At 34.2% G+C, this 12008-nt stretch overlaps 1 protein-coding gene across 2 annotated transcripts in view; it reads right to left on the reverse strand.

Moving 5' to 3' along the window:
• Positions 1 to 12008, reverse strand: part of TTC17 (tetratricopeptide repeat domain 17) — a 115945-nt gene that overhangs the window by 60226 nt on the left and 43711 nt on the right. For both annotated transcript variants that reach the window (XM_041722570.1, XM_041722569.1), the window contains exons 15-16: positions 11671 to 11895; positions 4181 to 4367 (exon numbers count right to left, since the gene is read on the reverse strand). In XM_041722570.1, coding sequence (XP_041578504.1) covers positions 4181 to 4367; positions 11671 to 11895 — 412 coding nt within the window. The remainder of the gene's footprint in view (positions 1 to 4180; positions 4368 to 11670; positions 11896 to 12008) is intronic.

Genomic DNA, 12008 nt, shown 5'->3' on the forward strand with positions numbered 1-12008 from the left:
ACCTGTAAGCATCTCATGTAAATGAAATCTAATAAATATGACCTACCGATGGTCTTATGTTTTCTAACAAAAAAACATAATACTGGATGAAAAATACCAAAAATAAAAGTAAAATCATACATACAGAGACATAATAATAATAAAATAACCTAGACTACCTAAATAGTAAAAAAAGTCTTTGTTAGATATAACTTTTTGATTTGCAAATTACTGAAGCTGAAGGAAAAGTATTTAGAAAATATTCTGGAGTGATAAATACTTGGAAAATCCATTACATGTATTTCTGGACTTCTCTACAGATTCAATATTTAATCATTTTGCTTATATTGTTATTAAAACTTATTTTCCATTTTTGGTCCTTAGAGAAGATCATCATCGTTACTTCATGAAGTTTCATTCTTTGTGACATCTTTATTTTTTTCCAATTAAAAAGAAAAGTTCCCTATTTTTAGTGTTGGGCACTGAAAAGAACTTACATATACTCAAAAGCACTGGAAGCTTATTTAACAGATTTCATATTACTTTAAAAAGAGCCAAGTATGTTGTTATTGAAGAATGAGTTTGTTAATAAAGTGGCACATTCAGTTCTATTTAAGTTAAATTGTAAAATAACAAACCAAGAAATGTGGTAAAACAGCATGTATTTCATAACTGCCAAGAGAAATGTTTAATCAAAACTGAAAGTGCTGGCTTCTCTTTTAATAGTCAACTCAGGAGGAGACAATTTAAAAATCAATCTATTAAGTTTTCCTCCCCAGCCTCTTTGAAATTGGGGTAGTGACATAAAACTACCTATAAAACAGAAGAATTTCTTAAATGCTATTCAAAGGAGAGAGAAAGAGATGATGTCAAGGACATGCTATATAAGAACATAACACAGCTCAACACATGGCAGTCAGTAAAATGATTTCCAGATTAATAAATTTTTGGAAAAACTGTCAGATTTTTAATTATGCATTGACAAGTTTTGCTAAAAGTCTTTATAAGTGGAAACATTTTATAAGATTATGTATTTTTAAGTTGAATGAATCAGTATTAAAAAGGTAATAGAATACATGACCCGTGCAGACATTCCAAGAAACTTAAACTGAAAATCTATGTGAAAAATTCCAGGATCACTTATGAAAAGCAATAAAATACTTGCTCGTGTTAAACCCACTGCCTACAATTTTATCATGAAGTTCATACTACTCAGGCAGCCCTGGTGATGCAGCAGTTTAGTGCCGCCTGCAGCCCAGGGCGTGATCCTGGAGACCCTGGATCGAGTCCCACGTCAGGCTCCCTGCATGGAGCCTGCTTCTCCCTCTGCCTGTATCTCTGCCTCTCTCTCTCTCTCTGCATCTCTATGAATAAATAAATAAAATCTTTAAAAAAAAAAGTTCATACTACTCAAGAGATTATACTATATTATAGCTGCTATAAAAATAATTACTAACATGGATCTTTAAAGAAAACAATTTGTTGAGGATTAACAATAGCTGTCAGAAAAATTATTTAAGAAAGGCTTTCTACGAGTAATTAGTTATTTTTGGTCTTGAAGAAAAGCTTATCTGAAAAGCTTTTAAACTGGTAGCTTTTCAAAGAAACTTTCACAAGAGAGTGACTTAGGTTGGAAGGGAGTAAGGGCAGCTGAAATTCGTCTTTAATACAAATCAGTATGAATTCCTTGATTACTATATGGAAAAAGAATCATAAGCCTTGTTAATATCTTGAAAACTTTATACTGTCATAATAAAAACTTCAGACAGATAATGTGTCACACAAGTAAGTTAACTTTATGAAGCTTATTTCAATATTGCAAAAATGAAAAAAACAAAAGGTAGACAATCATCTGAGGATATAGAAATGGTCATTATTCAGAGGTTTTCCTCTTTTTTTCATCAACCATTTAGTAAAGCTCAGAGATAGCTAGAGGACATGAAACTGTTTACATTTTCAAATATAAGTTGTTCGTGGTTTCTGTGGAGATACTTGTTGCTTTGAAGTTGCAGCTTTTCAAGGCTGGAACTTGGCAAAGCAACTGTGAATGCACAGGATTCTGGTGGAAACAAGTAATGCAAAAAACACTGTCAAAGAAAAAAATCAATATTGAAATGAACTCAGTATTATCAATGAAACCGTAAACTTAGAAAATGCTATCGCGTACATTTCCATCCATCAGGGGGTACCAGTGTTTACTGAGGTGTTAGCAGACGGTAGATTATCTTCTAAGGTAATTAATTGAAACATAAAAGGGCTAAATTAAAAAAAAATATTAATGAGCTTTTGCTGAAACAACTAAAAAAAAGTATTCCTTCTTCCCTAGTCAAATTATTTTCTTTTATTGTACTGGATCTAATAATAGTAATAACTGTGGGATACGTGGACAACCAAAACTACAATACTACAACTTCATAGATTTGTTTCAGGTTATTAGGTTCCTGAGCTAATTGAAATTATGCTCTGGGGAAAAAGCGCAAGACAACTGAATTTTCTCTCTTGACATGAGTGACATAAAATGAAATCCTAAGCAAAAGCATGTAAAATATTACTACAGAAAAGGCTTTTTAGAAAAGGATCACTATATCTATATCTATATCTACATATAGCATGTAAAATATTTTAAAAAGCATGTAAAATATTACTACAGAAAAGGCTTTTTATTTTTTTTATTTTTTTTTTTTTGTTTTTTTTTTTCAGAAAAGGCTTTTTAGAAAAGGATCACTATATATACACAATTTTTCTTTTCAGTAATAAGGAAATCAAGAGAGGCAAAGGAGATGACAGCATGTAAAAAATATAACGGACTCTACTAATAAAAGCAGCTCATCAAAAAAAGTGAAATTCTGCTTACAAGGCTGTTGTTACATCATCTAAGGAATTTAAAAGACCATAAAATATTTTCTGAAATTATGTGAGAAGATAAAAGATCCATAACTCGCTCCTTTAAGGCTGAAGTATTTTGTATCTATTATGAATTTCTAATGGCTTACTTTTACCCAACACCTATCATGTGATACGGATCTTACTAAATCCTACCAAGGTCTATGGGACAGATTTTCCCTTTCATTTTATAGATGACACAAGTCAGACTGGGTTTTGAAATACAGTAATGGCAGAGCTAGGGCTCAAACATGAACGTGTAGGACTCCTGCACTGCTAACACACTGTCTTAGGCTTTCAGCATTCATGCAAGAACTCTAGTTTAGATTATGTTCAGTACCCATCCACAACCGAGCTACAGAGTTATGTTGCTGCTAGACTTTTTTTGGTGTCTTCACTAAAGAAATCATGCTCTGATACTTAAAAATATAAGCACTGCTTGTCATTTCATTAAAATCCTAAGGCAGTCTTGTACAGTGAACCTGGAAAACCAGTTTGAGGGATTTTTTTTCCCCCTTAAATGAAAGAGATGGACTGATGGTGCTCTGCTTGAATATTACAATCTTACTGGAACATTAACAAAGCACCTGCTGTGTGTTCTATCAATGCAAGGTTCTGAGGATCCCCATTTATGTAAGCCTTACCTTTCATAATTCACATCAAACTTTTTTTATTCTTACAGAGTGAAAGTTAAGTAAATAACTAAATATAATGGCACCTTTAAGGAGTTCTAACTGATGAATTTACAATAGTTCAGATACTAACTCAAAAAATTTTTTTGACCCAGATGGACACACTTATGCACACACATATACCATGGTGGCTGTGGGACAAAGTGGAAGAATGCAAGAAGAGACCACTTAATGTCAGGGGCTACTTGAAAGGTGCAGTCAGGATCTGGATCACTTTCAGTGAAAGGCAAAGGGGTGTATTTCAGTGAAGGAGGAGAGAAAATCTGCTTCAAATCTTACTGTAGACTGTCTTTATGGATAGAAAATATATCCTTTATCATTAATATTGGTCATCAAGAAACACCACAGATTTTGGGGAGCAGAAAAAAAAAGTCACAGTCTATCAATCTCAGTTGAATCTACTTTAGTTAGCCTTTCTCAACTAGGCTTCTGGGAGAGAGTTAAGCACAATATCCTAAGGCATCTATATGGTAAGTAATGAATTAATTTCCTCCCATACATCTAGAATTATGCTAGTTATGTAAAATCCCTGGGGAAAATGGAGAAAATCATTTTCTGTGTTCTGTTGATCAGAGCATGACCCCTGGTTAAGCTCGTCATTTTGCCAACATTTACCAGTTGCTTACCACTGCAAACAGAAGAGGTGATGTTGTATAGGAAAGGATAAAACTGCATACAGCGTATCAACTTCAGGCTGTTTTCACATTCTGGGCATTTGGTGGTTAATTTCAAAGCCTGTCTAAAGGCCTCAAGTGCTCCACTGATATTCTTCAGAGCAAGGTAAGCATTTCCTAGGCTTAAAAAGGTCAGGGGCTGAAAAAAAAATCAGAAAAATGTTAGTGAATTAATGTTTTCTGAAAGTTATAAAGCTTTTAAAGTATATGTCTTTTGGTTTCTTTTAGGTTATCCCATAATAGTTAATGGCTGACTGTCCATTTTATTTATATCAGCCAATTCTACACTGTAACAGTTATTTTTACCTTTTTACTAAGATACCTATACATATAAATGGTGTATAATATACACTAGTCTTAAGTGTACAGTTCAAAGAATTTTTACATGTGTATATATCCCTGTAACCACCACTCATCTCAAGATATGAAACATTTAGAATGTTTCTAATACCCCAAAAGATTCCCTTGGGCAACCCAACCCCAATCCCAGATGTGACCACTGTATTGATGTTCTATCATCATACATTAGCTCCACCTGTTCTTAAAATTCATATAAATAGAATCAACAGCATGTTCCTTTCCATGGATATATAATCTGTACCCTCTTGCAGATTCTTTCACTCAATACAGTATCTAATGTTTAAGAAACTGAATGTTTTTTGTGTGTCAGTTTTTTTTTTTTTTAATGATGGGTTACTTCTATTACGTGAACACACAGTTTTGTTTATCCGTTCTCCTATTGATAAGCATTTGGACTGTTTCCAGTTTTGGACTATTTTGAACAAAGCTACTACGAACATTCTTGCAACTATCTTTTGACAGATGTATGTACTCTTATTTATCAGAGATATCAGTAAGAGAATAAAAGGCAACGATGCACAAAACATTCCAGATTACAGAGGCACAATCTAAGTAGCTCTAAGATTACATTTAAAATTTTACTTAGTGGCTTATTCCCAGATGCAAAATTAAAGCCCATACTTAGATTTCAAAGTGTCTTTATATTTTTACTAAAGGAAATAAAGTGTTTACTCCTATGGCTAGAATGATGGCTGTGCAAATACCTTGAGATAAAGCTAGTTAGTATTTTTGGGAAAAAAGTGAATTCTCATCAGTTCATCCAGAAAATAACTACTGAGTGTTTACCAATGTTATAGGGACTGGGGATACAGCAGAAAATAAGAGAGTCCCTGCCTTTGTGGATGTTTTAGTCAATCGTCACAAAACCATCGGGGTATCACACAAGTATGAGAAGAATGTGATGGAGAAGAGCATAGCAGGGAAGAGATGTTAAAAGACCAGAGTGGGGAACGCAGTACCATTTAAAATAGATTAGGAAGCAAAAGACTTACTGAAAAGTTAGAATTTTAAAGGATTTTTAAGGAGATGAAGCAAATTATGAAGAATCTTGGTGGAGTATAGTATTCTAAACAGAGAGAACAGAAAATGCCAAGGGGCTGAAGTGGGAGCATGCCTAGTATGTCCAAGGAACTGCAGAGGTAAGCAAGGCTAGAACAGAATAAGCAAAGGAGTGATTTCATGGGGATGAGGTCAGAAAAGTAAGATGGTCGAGCGGGACCTTCTACACTAATATAAATTCTTGTCTTTTACTATGAATTATGTGGAGAGCCATTGTGGAGATTTGAACAAATGACAACATGTGACTTTTTATGAGGATCTTACTGACTGCTGTATTACTAATAGACTACAGGGGGACAAAGCCAAAAGTAGAGAAGTTAGGCAGGGGGCTAATGAAATAACTCACAGAAAAGATAATGGTGTATTGGATCAGACAGCAGTGGAGATGATGATAAATAGTACAATTCTAGGTGTATTTTGAAAATATCAGCAAGGTTAGTTAATAGACTGAATTTACTCTGGGAGAAGGAGAAGGAGAAAGCTCAAGTTTTCATCCTGAGCTACTAGCTTTACTGTTTCCTGAAATGGGAAAGACTGAGAAGAAAAGACTGGAACAGTATAAGTTTAGTTTTGGCCTTTAGTTTTAAAGTGTGTTTTAGACATCCACATGGAGATGGTCAAGTAAGCTGCTGGATAAAGCAGTGTGCAGTTCAGAGCAAAGCTGACCGGTAATTCAAGAGGGAAATGCTAGGGCTTTCAAGATGTGCTGGAACAACTGGGTATCTATGTGATATGAACTTTGATCCCCACTTCACATTACAAAAGATATTAACTTGAAATGGGATCACAAACCTAAATGTAAAAGTTAAAACTACAAATCATCTAGAAGAAAACACAGGAAAATATTTTAGTCCATTTGAGTCAACTATCTAAAGACAAGTAGTACAGGGGTGCCTGGATGGCTCAGTCGGTTGAGCACCTGCCTTGAGCTCAGGTCACAATCTCAGGGTCCTGGGACTGAGCCCTGTGTCTGGCTCCCTGCTCAGTGGAGTCTGCTTCTCCTTTTCCCTCTACTCCTCTTCCCCCTTCCCCAACTTGTGCTCTCTCTCACTCACTCACTCTCTCAAATAAATGAATAAAAATCTTAAAAAAAAGACAAGTGGCAGACAGCAAAAACAAAATAGAATTAATTGTTCTCAAATTTCTTGTAAGGATACCTTAAACTTAACAATAAAAACCAAAAGAGAAATGATGGGCAAAATTAAGGGTATTTTTATTTTTAAAAGACAAAAAGAAAATATTTTTAATGTATGATAGAGTTAAAGACTCTGTATAAAGAGTTTGTATCAAATTTTAAAAGTTAAAAAAAAAAAAACCTAAATTCTAACAAAACAAACGAAATGCATACACAAACTTTTAATTTAAAAATACAATTAAAGGGATGCCTGGCTGGCTCATTTGTTGGAGCATACAACTCTTGATCCCAGGTGTTATAGGTTTAAATCTCATGCGGTAATCAAAAACTTATATTACAACACAGAAGTGAATTTTTTAAAAGTAAACTTGTTTTACAAGTGTTAAGTCAGAGCCAGTAGGACATGGCCAAAGAATGTAAGCTCTGTGGCCAATCTCCCGGAGTTCAAATAAATCCAAGCTCTGAGACTTTTGGTAAATCTCTCTATTGTTTCTTTATCTATCAAATGGGTAAATCCTATCTCACAGGGTTGTTGGGAGGGTTATGTGAGTTATCACACGTAAGGTGATCAATCAGTATGGTGCCTGGCTCTAATAAACAATGTTAATAAAAATTAGCAGTTAATTCAATTGCCCAATTCTGGAGAAGCTACACATGAAATGAATACTTTCCAACCTTGATGATGGCAACATATATGGTCCTAAATCTTTTGGTAGACATCTGGCATTTTGTGTCAAAGCCATCAAAATATTTATTTTCTTACTGACTTAATAATTCCACTGCTAGCAATCTTTCCTAAGAAAATCACCTGGAATTCAGAAAAAGCCTTATGCAAAAACCATTACTGATAATAGCTAAGCATTATCAGCAACCTAAACATCCAACAGCAGAGGAATAAGCTGTGATACATAAATTCATAAGCAGCCATTATTGATGGCTAATAAAAACTATGCGGTACACCTTTTTTATATGGTGAAGTTTTAAAGATCACCAGTGCAATAGTGTTGCAACACTATGAAAGATCTGAATAGAAGAAAAACTGACAGGAATTATTTCCAAATATTGAGAGTTGGAAGTGGGGTGCTGATTAAGGTGTATTTTTGTGGTATCTATTCTGATCCACTGATTTATCTTTTTATTATTACTGTAGCACCACAGTATTTAACAACTAAAATTTTAGTGTAATTTTCAAATACAGAAAGGCAACTCATCTCTAAAGGAGCTCTTTATTCTTCAGAAGAATACTGCCTTAGTGCCTTGGCTGGTGGCAGTGGAAAATGAAACAAGTATCGGGGGAACACAGCTGTGTTGAGCCTTCCCTTTGGGTGCCCAATCATCACATCCCATATATAGCATCTGTTACCACTGTACCTGCACCTGGCACACAGCAAACATTTGATAAATATCTCATATACTTCTTTGGCACCGAGCCTGCTGTACAGTATAGCAACTGTAAACTTTGGCTTAAAATCTACTAGTGAATTTGTGTATTTCAAGGGAAACTCTTCACAGGCAGTATTTTCTTCTCATACTTAAAAAATTAGTTTTGAGATATCACAAATAAACCTAAACCACTCATGCACACTTCTAAAGTTTCTTTGGACATACAACTTATAAACATGTAAACACCAGGTATAAGAGCAATTTAATTGTATATTTATTATAACTGTATTTCATCAAACCTAAGATGTCATCAGTTGTAACATGTATCCTTATTTCAGAGATTTTAAATTTTGAAAAAAGAAGTTGTACCTTAGAAACTGTGAACTAGAGTAATTAACTACACAGCAGTGATTAACTCCACCGGCTGCATGTGGGAGGTTTGGGGCACGAACATTAATTCAACTATCTATTCTTATCAATGCAACCTTTAAACTGTGTTCTGGCTTGATTGGTGTAAAGATATCTATAAATTAAAGTTGTAAAACAGTGTAATATTAAGCAGCAGGCATACTGTGATGAGTAGGATAAAGAAAGAACCAGATGTTTCAGACTGACACAAAAAAGTGAGAGTATATTTTAGCAGCTATGCCATTCCTATCTAAACATAAGTTCCTAAAAATAAATTAACCACATAATTATCAATTTCACTCATTTAAAATAAAGAAATGACACAAAAAAGAGAACTACAGGCTAATATTTCTGATGAACATACATGCAAAAATCCTCAAAAAAAACTGAATCCAACAACAAATGAAAAAAATCTTTTCCCACAATCAAGTGTGATTTATTCCTAAGATACAAAGGGGTTCAATATTCACAAGCCAATCAGTGTGATACATCACATCAGTGAAAGGATAAAAACTGTATGATCATTTCAATAGACACAGAGAAAGCATTTAATAAAGCAAGACATCCATTCATGATAAAAGTCCTCAACAAAGTAGGTCTAGAGGGAACACAACCTGAACATAATAAGGGCCACATATGAAAAAACTCACAGCAAACATCTTTCTCAATGGGGAGAAACTGAGTTTTCCCCTAATATCAGGAACAAGACAAGGGTGTCTACTCTCACCACTTTAATTCAACACGGTACTAAAAGTCTTAGTCTCAGCAATTAGACAACAACAAAAAGAAATAAAAGGAATCTAAATCAGTAAGGAAGAAGTAAAACTATTTACAGATGATTTGATATCATATATAGAAAAGCCTAAAGACTCCACCTAGAACATTACTAGAACTGTTAAATGAATTCAGTAAAGTCCTAGGATACAAAATCAATGTGCAGAAATCTGTTGCATTTGAACATACTAATAATGATGCAGCAGAAAGAGAAATTGAAAAGACAATCCCATTTACAACTGTACCAAAAATAGTAAGATACCCAGGAATAAGTCAAAGAGGTGAAAGACCTATGCTCTGAAAACTATAAAACACTGATGAAAGAAAGTGAAGAGAACACAAACAAATGGAAAGACATTCCATATTCATGAACTAGAAAAACAAATATTGTTACAATGTCTATATTATCCAAAACAATCTACACATTGAATACAATCTCTATCAAAATACCAATAGCATTTTCTGCAAAACTAGAACCAAAGAAATCCTAAGATTAACATGGAACTACAAAAGACCCTAAATGGCCAAAGCAATTTTGAAAAAAAAACAAAGCTGGAGGCGTCACAATTCCAGACATCAAGTTATGTTACAAAACTGTAGTAATCAAAATAGAATGGTACTGACACAAAAACAGATATATATATAAATAAAACATAATAGAAATCCAGAAATTAACCTGTAATTATATGGTCAGTTAATCTTCAACAAAGCAGGGCAGAATATCTAACGGAAAAAAAGACAGTCTTTCAACAAATGGTGTTACGACAACTAGTCAGCAAATAATAAAACCGGACCACTTTCTTACATCATACACAAAAATAAACTCAAAATGGATTATAGACCTAAATGTGAGAACTGAAAAAATAAAACTCCCAGAAGAGAACACAGGCAATAATTTCTCTGCCAACAGCCAGAGCAACATTTTTATAGATAAGTCTCCTGCAGCAATGGGAATAAAAGCAAAAATAAACTACTGTGACTATATCAAAATAAAAAGCTTCTGCACAGTGAAGGAAACAATCAACAACACTAAAAGTCAATCTATGGAATGGGAGAAGGTATTTGCAGATGACATATCCGAAAAGCATTAGTATCTAAAATATATAAAGAAGTGATAAAACTCAATACCCAAAAAACAACCCAATTACAGAATGGGCAGAAGACATGAACATATATTTTTCCAAATAAGACATCCAGATGGCCAACAGACACATAAAAAGATGGTCAACACCACTCATCACGAGGGAAACACAAACCAAAACCACAATGAGATGCCACCTCACACCCCTTAGAATAGCTAAAATCAATAACACAGGAAACACTAGATGTTTGGCGAATATGTGAAGTAAGGGGAACCTTCTTACACTGTTGGTGGGAAAGCAAACTGGTGCAGCCATTTTGGAGAACAGTATGGAAGTGCTCAAAAAGTTAAAAATAGAACTACCCTATGAACCAGCAACTGTACTACTAGGTATGTATCCAGAGGCTACAAATACATGGATTCAAAGGGACACATGCACTCTGATGTTTTCAGCAGCACTATTGACAACAGTTATGGAAAGAGCCCAAGTGCCCATCAATAGATGAATGGATAAAAAAGATGTATTTATATTCAGTGAAATATTATTCAGCCATCAAAAAGAATGAAATCTGGCCATTTGCAATGACATGGATGGTGTTAGAGAGCATAATGTTAAGTGAAATAAGTTAGAGAAAGACAAATACCATACGATTTTACTCATACGTGGAATTTAAGAAACAAAACAAGCAAAGGAAAAAAAGAGAGAGAAGCCACGAAACAGACTCTTAGCTATAGAGAACAAACTGATGGTTACCAGATGAGGAGGTGGTCGGAGGGATGGGTGAAAACAGCAGATGGGGATATTAAGGAGTGCACTTGTTGTGATGAGTACCTGGGTGATGTATGGAAGTGCTGAGACACTATACTATTCTATACAACTATAGTTGTACACCTGCAACTAATATAACACTCTATGTTAACTACAGTGGAATTAAAATTTTAAAGAAATAAATTAAATATGCCTAAGACATACCCAGGAGTAAAAAAGGGAAGATAGAAAAATATGATCAGCATGATTCTACATTTGCACAAAATAAATCAATATAAAAAAATAAACACATCAAAAATAAGACAAAACAAAATCTGTTTTATGCCATCTCAAATTATGTAAACTCTACTCTGATAAAAATGAGATTTTTTCATGAGTTTTTTTTATGCCTTCCCCAGAAAAATAAAATTGTACCCTGAATTAGAGTTACCCCCACATAGTACATGGAACTACAAAGAAACATAAAACCTCACCTCAGAGCTATTAATGGCCAAAGCTTGAAGTAGTAGCTTAGTGGCATCAAGATGGAGGCCATAGTGAATCAAAAGGTTGGCCAAGTTCACAAGAGGAATGTCTTGGTATTGAAGTGGAGCCAAATTCAAAGCCCTCTGAAGACAAGCAATAGCAAAAGTACTGTTTCCTACTGCTCTCCAGTAGAGTCCAGCTTCATTGAGTATCAGCCAGACGGGGGCATTTGGCTGAAAAACCCAAAATACCTCCAATTAATACAAGAATATGGTACTAGTTCTAACGAGGATTTTTAATGCATGCATTTTAACTTTTTATTACAATTACTAAGCATTTAAATTTC

This window comes from Vulpes lagopus, chromosome 11 (assembly GCF_018345385.1).
Source record: "Vulpes lagopus strain Blue_001 chromosome 11, ASM1834538v1, whole genome shotgun sequence".
NCBI lineage: Eukaryota > Metazoa > Chordata > Mammalia > Carnivora > Canidae > Vulpes > Vulpes lagopus.